Raw genomic sequence first — 6,495 nt, 5'->3', positions numbered from 1 at the left:
AATTCAAATCGAAATTCGCGAGGAAGGAAGACAAGGACAGCCTCCCCCCAACACAGGTCGTCGATCCGTCCAAAACGCCGACTTGATCTCTCCAGCACAACCAGAGGCACCCGTCCCCTCAGCGTCAGCGTTGGCCGCGAAGTCTGAGTCCGTAATAATACCGGCGTGTCCCTTGTGTGACAGCCATGGTAACAAGGTGGCGGACTGCCTAGTTGACATGTCGGCGAACGAGAAGAGGACGCGATTGCGCAACGCTCACTGCTGTTTTCGGTGCGGCCGACGCAACCACGTGGCGCGTCAGTGCAGAGCTTCCCGCAACCTGACCTGCAGCAGTTGCAATCGGGGCCACCTAACCGTCCTGTGTGACTTGTTCAATCCGACTGGCAGCAGCATGCCCAGATCAACACACCAGGTACAAGCTAGAGAAAGCGCACCTGCCGTCATGACGGCTTCGAGCGGACACTCCGGGGCAACGTCCGTGTTGCTCCAGACGGCCCGAGCCTTGGCAGAGGGTGTACGACGACGCCTTGTTGTTCGAGTGCTGTTAGACACTGGCAGCCAACGCACCTTCATTCGCCAGGATGCGGCTAGGGCCCTGAAATGCACGGTTCTCGGCACGGAAGACCTATCCTTAGTAACGTTCGGTACTGCGAAGTCACCCAAGGTTCTACGGTGCCGGCGAGTACAGGTGACGCTACGCGCACAAACTCGTGGAAGGCCGGTCGTGTTGGAAGCTTTAGAGGTTCCGAAGATCTGTTCCCTTACGAGCCCGGTACTCGACAACGTGACCGTAAAAACCCTTATAGAAAAGCGGTACGACATAGCCGACGCCTTCCATCCGAGCGCATGGAAGGCAAATGAAATCAGCGTACTGGTTGGTTCCGACGCCTACTGGAAGGTGGCCACGGGGAGGGTGGACAGAATCAACGGAGACCTCACAGCGGTAGAAACAGTTCTAGGCTGGACCGTTCAAGGAAGGCTCGCTTCTACCGCATGCCCTTTTACCAGTGCCATGTTCCTGTCGTGCACCTCACCCGGACGCTTGGACTTTGACGCGTCTGCCATGTGGCGGCTGGATGCCATTGGCATTGATAACCCGACTCACGAAAAGTCGCTGCAGGATAGCTCGATGGAAACATTCGAGCGAAACATCACCCGTATCGAAGGCCGGTACCAAGTACCCCTCATGATCCAGGCTCCTGGTTTACCTCCTGGCAGCGACAATCGTCAGCTCGCGGAGCACCGTCTGCGAACGCAACGGAACCGATTCCGGGAACAACCTGAGTTGCTCGAGCAGTATGACAGGGCAATTCGAGCATATTTTGACGAAAACCACGCGGAACAAGTTGCGGAACAGCAGCGTCCAGGCGATAACTTGTATTACATGCCCCACCATGCCGTCATCCGAAAGGACGTAGTGACAACAAAACTCCGAGTAGTGTTCGACGCTTCTTCGCATACAGCCGGCCAGCCATGCCTAAACGACGTCCTTTGCAAGGGCATGAAGCTTGGGGTCGAAGTCGTTCAGCTGCTCATGACTTTTTGTTGTCACCCTGTTGTCATTGTCGCAGACATAAAAAAGGCGTACCTGCAGTTGCTGATTCGACCAGAAGATCGCGACGCGTTGAGATTCCTCTGGGTGGAACGACTGCCCACGCGAGATAATCCGGCGTCCCCCATTGTAACCTGGAGGATGACCCGTGTACCGTTTGGCGCGTCATCCAGCCCATTCCTTCTGGCTGCCACGATTCGCCACCATCTCCAGGCCTGTCGGGAGCAGTACCCGGAAACCGTAGCGCTGCTGGAAAGGGCATTCTACGTGGATGACCTCATAATTGGTGTACCTAGCGTCGAAAAGGCAATTCAAGTGTACGAGGAAGCTCGCAAAATATTCTCCGAGGCCGGAATGGAGATACGAAAATGGGCATCAAACTCAGAGGAGCTCGGACATCAGTTTGTGCGGGACAACGTCGCAATCGAAAATGAAGCGGGAGACGCAATCAGGATGAAGGTGCTGGGAGTCCCATGGGAGCGTGCTGGAGACTGCATTTACCTGTCGACGAAAGACGCATCAGAATTTGCGGCAGCCAATCCGTCAGCCAAGCGCACCGTGCTGCAGACGTTTGCGAGGATGTATGATCCCTTGGGATACTTTGCACCATTCACCGTAACGGCCAAGCTTGTGTTCCAGGACCTCTGGAAAAAGAGCCGCTCATGGGATGAACGCCTTCCAGATGACGAACAAGCGCGATGGAACAGCTGGTGCGCCCAATTAACAGAGTTGAATGAGGTCCAGGTTTCACGGTTCATGTTCTCGCACTCGTTCGATGTGGAGGGTTCAATCGAGATCCACGCTTTTTGCGATGCAAGCCCGCGAGCTTACGGCGTTTCTCTATACGTCCGAAAGCTGGGTGACAATGGCCTATATGACACCAGATTGTTAATTAGCAAGAGCCGAGTCGCCCCTATCAAGCCCATCTCCCTGCCTCGGCTAGAGCTTCTTGCCTGCGTTATTGGAGCACGACTCGTACGTTATGCCAAAACAACTGCAATTCTAGAAGACTCCCCCGTCAGTTTGTGGACGGACTCTCTTGTCGCGCTGCACTGGATTACTAGCGCCGCCACAAAGCGTGGCCAGTTCGTAGAACACCGCGTGGCCGAAATACGACGACTAACTGCTCCTACAGACTGGAACCATTGCAGCGGGAAAGACAACCCGGCAGATTTAGTCACACGAGGTATATCGGCGGCGGCTCTTCTGCACTCAACCCAATGGTGGCACGGACCTTCGTGGCTCCTAGGTCCAAAACAGGAGTTCCCTGAAACGCAGATTGATCATGTTGACCCGAAGGAACTCTCAGCGTCACAGGAAACTTTGGTTTGCCCTTGCGATGTCACAAAGCACGAACAGCTACTGACCGTAGAGAATTACAGCACCCTCAGGCGCCTTTTGCGGGTCACGGCCTGGATGCTACGTTTTCTGCAAAATGCCCAGCGGCGAGGGCCATCAGTAAGCGGTCTACTCACAGCAACTGAGATAATGAAGGCCGAACGCTACTGGATGCGGCACGTATAGCTGGAGTTATTCAGCACTGAAGTACGCGCACTGTCAGTCGGTCAGACCGTTCCTTCTACATCAGCGGTGCTTCGACTTTCACCCTTCATGAATGACGAAGGTCTGCTCCGCGTAGGAGGCTGATTACACCAATTGAATTGCAGCATCGACGTCAAGCACCCGATTCTGCTACCTGCGCGGCACAAGTTTACGTATCTCGTTGTTTTGGCGGCCCATCACCACACTCTTCACGGTGGAGTCGAAGCCACGCTCACGGAGACACGAGAACGGTTCTGGACTGTGAAGGGACGCCAAACCGTCAAAAATGTGCTGGCCCAATGTCTGACGTGCAGAAGCCGGAGGCTGACTGCCCAAACTGCACCGTTTGCTCCATTGCCAAGCGACAGAATCACGGCAGCACACCCGTTCTCTGTGGTAGGCCTGGATTTCTGTGGACCACTCTACGTGCGTGGAAAAGCTCCTCCGGCAAAAGCCTACATTTTATTATTTTCATGTGCTGTCACTCGTGCCATACATTTGGAGCTGACATCGGATATGACAGCGGCTACCACGCTACTGGCCTTCCGTCGGTTCGTGTCAAGACGCGGCATACCGAACACTGTTTACTCTGACAACGCTCAGTCGTTTCATAGTTGCGCTCGAGCATTTAAGGCCGCTGCGTCAGCCCTTCAAGAATATGCGACTGGGCTCAACGTGCACTGGAAATTCATCGTTGAGCGAGCCCCTTGTTGGGGTGGCTGGTGGGAGCGTCTCATTCGCTCCACCAAGGGTGTTCTCAAGCGTTACCTTGGACGCAGTAGCCTTACTGCCGAAGCTCTGTCCACCACCCTTTGCGAAGTGGAAGCTGTTATTAACAGCCGACCTCTAACCTACGTCGAAGACCACCCCGATGAAGGAGTGCCACTTACGCCTTCCCACTTCCTGACAGGCAGGCGTGCGCTCTGCATGCCCCAAGAGTTAGCGGTGACCGAGACGTCGTCAACCCCAGCTAACCTGCAGCGACGAGCACGCTACCATCAAAGGCTGACGGCTGAGTTATGGCGCAGATGGAGGAACGCATACTTGCTGTTACTGCGTTCGGCTCACAGCTGTCCCCAGGCTACTTCACCGCAGCTGAAGGTGGGCGACGTCGTATTAGTGCATGACGACAACGCCCCGCCAATGCAGTGGAAGCTGGGACAAGTGACAATGCTGCACCACGGCGTCGACGGCGTCGCTAGAGCGTGCTCGGTGCGGACAGCAACGGGTCACGTGATAAACCGTCCAGTGCAAAAACTTTACATGTTAGAATCAGCCGCCTAATCATCTTGGGCCCGCGGGAGGATGTAGAAAAGAAGGACGAAGCGGGCGTGAGCACGCGCCACGATCGTCATCGGTAGTGGTTCGATGACAGCGAATAAAGAAGCACGTATTGCTCCGTCTAGGGCTCTGGGCCGTGACTCGCGGTAGCTTCCGCGACACTGCGTATGTAACTGAACACCGACGAAGGCAAGTACCAATTGTGCTAAAAGTATAAAAGATCGTTGTTATTGTTGTTGCGGTGTATCCAATATTTTGCTTCGAATAATGTAACACTGTTCGAAGCGCAAAACATAAACGAGGGACGACGAAAGGGCACAGCGACAGGCGCTACTTCCAACTAAGATTTATTAGAAAAAAAAGGAATATTTACACACAGAAATCGGGCGCGCACCGGTACATTCTTGACGTCACGCCACGCACACCCAATACACGCATGATAAAATCGAAATACAATAAAACAATGATAAAACAAAACAACGAAAACTGAAGTAACAGCAAAATTTTTTGTTCGACAGCAGCTTGTGTGACACGCGTATGCAGATTCGTATGTCGAGATACGAACGTTCCTTTTGTGATAAAGTCAGAGATGGCTTGCTCACGAATGCATCCCTTTCGAGGCGGGCCATTTCAGAAGCTTCGATAAGTTTCCTTGTTAACTGATTGTGAAGTCTTGGTATTCTTATAGTTTGATTTTAGGCAGGTGTACATTGTATACATTTTTTACAATCTCGGCAGTGCGCACTTAGGTGCCCCGTGTTTCCACACTCTACATTCCATTTGTGCTCCCGCAGTCAATTATTTAAACACCGGGATGTCTGGCCCACGTATTTGCGACCACAGGAGAAGGAAACAACATACACCACATTTTCGGTACACGCAACGAACTTGTTCTTGTGTTTGACCTTGCACGTCCTTTTCCGTTTCTGTACTGTGGAAGTTTAGTTACAAAGCTTTGAAAGCTTTTCAGGAGCGGAAAAAATTACCTTCACATTCTTGCGGGCACTGATCTGCTTGAGCCTATGGGAAAGCTGGTGTACAGTCGCGTGCGATTTGAAGGTAATCGCGCGAGCATCGACCAACAATTACAATACCGCCCCCACGCGTCTTGTTTTGCAGTGCCTGGTTCCTAGTTTACGCATTCTTCTCTCCCTCGGTTGCTGTTTAATCAAGCTGCCATCACTACCGCGGCAAAACCAGTAACCGCTTCCTTTTTTTTTGATCGCGCACGCAGCGACGACGTCCCACTTGTATCTTACATCTGTTCTCGAAAGGGTGTGCACAAACACATTTTCGACAAATACTGGGTATTTATAACAATGGCTGCTATCGCTGTTCACGATAACCAAGAAGAAAACGCACAAGTGATTACAACAACAGACAATCGCCACAAATCGGAAAGGGTGGTTTACTAGTAGCGGGAGTGATGACTGCTCGAAGGAACAGCGAGCGAGGGAGAGGAGAATGCATAGACTAGGTCCCAGGCACGCCGAAAATTGCCGCGAGGGGGCGTTATCGTCTTTATCGGTCGAAGCTCGCGCGATTACCTTCAAATCGCACGCGACTGTACGTACAGGACCACGGCGGTTTTCCCCTTGGCCTGTTCCCTCACATCAACCTCGGGTGGTTCGTTTCTGAGGCAACGTTTGACGTCTCCCAGGAGCTTATTTCCCAAAGAAGTAACAAGCGCCAGTGGGTATTCCACCTTGCCTAGAAATTTCACTTGCGCCAAAGACTGAGCTTGCACTTGTGAAAGCAGGATTTGTTAAGTGCGTTTTTCAGGCCAAGGTTAGCAATGGAACGTTTTACGAGTTTTGAGTGGCTCGAAGAGTGGGGAAGCAGCGGTTTCATTGATCGTGGCTCGTATTCTCAGCACACATGTTTGTAAGAAAACCCAAGCCGGAGATCCAAACACCCAATGCTCTCACGTTCAGGAATCTCGTAGGTGATTACAAGCGGCTTTAATGAATCCGTGAACACTTGTAACGTTGTTGACAGTGCTGTCTCAAGATCGCCGCTCGCGTCAATGAGAACAAGAAAGTCGTCCACGTAATGAAAGACGTGAGTGACCTTTCACCCTTCTAGCAGTGAGGCGACATTTCGGTTCTTTTTTTTTTTTT

At 52.5% G+C, this 6,495-nt stretch overlaps 1 protein-coding gene across 1 annotated transcript; it reads left to right on the top strand.

The window, feature by feature from the left end:
* The first annotated feature begins 1,012 nt into the window (after positions 1–1,012).
* On the top strand, positions 1,013–4,068 carry LOC144143391 (uncharacterized). Its single transcript, XM_077675152.1, has 2 exons — positions 1,013–2,262; positions 4,005–4,068. The coding sequence occupies exons 1-2, from the start codon at positions 1,013–1,015 to the stop codon at positions 4,066–4,068; spliced, it is 1,314 nt and encodes a 437-aa protein (XP_077531278.1).
* Positions 4,069–6,495: the final 2,427 nt, after the last annotated feature.

Source organism: Haemaphysalis longicornis, unplaced genomic scaffold, assembly GCF_048455015.1.
Source record: "Haemaphysalis longicornis isolate Haplotype H1 unplaced genomic scaffold, Haemaphysalis longicornis Haplotype H1 scaffold_6, whole genome shotgun sequence".
NCBI classification, from domain to species: Eukaryota; Metazoa; Arthropoda; class Arachnida; order Ixodida; family Ixodidae; genus Haemaphysalis; species Haemaphysalis longicornis.
This window is presented reverse-complemented; position numbering and strand designations above follow the sequence as displayed.

Bases quoted from the DNA above. Each gene is read 5' to 3' on its own strand.
- LOC144143391 (XM_077675152.1), top strand. From the start codon at position 1,013: ATGTTCCTGTCGTGCACCTCACCCGGACGCTTGGACTTTGACGCGTCT. The intron at 2,263-4,004 runs GTGCGCCCAATT...ACTTCCTGACAG, and splicing joins CAAGCGCGATGGAACAGCTG to GCAGGCGTGCGCTCTGCATG.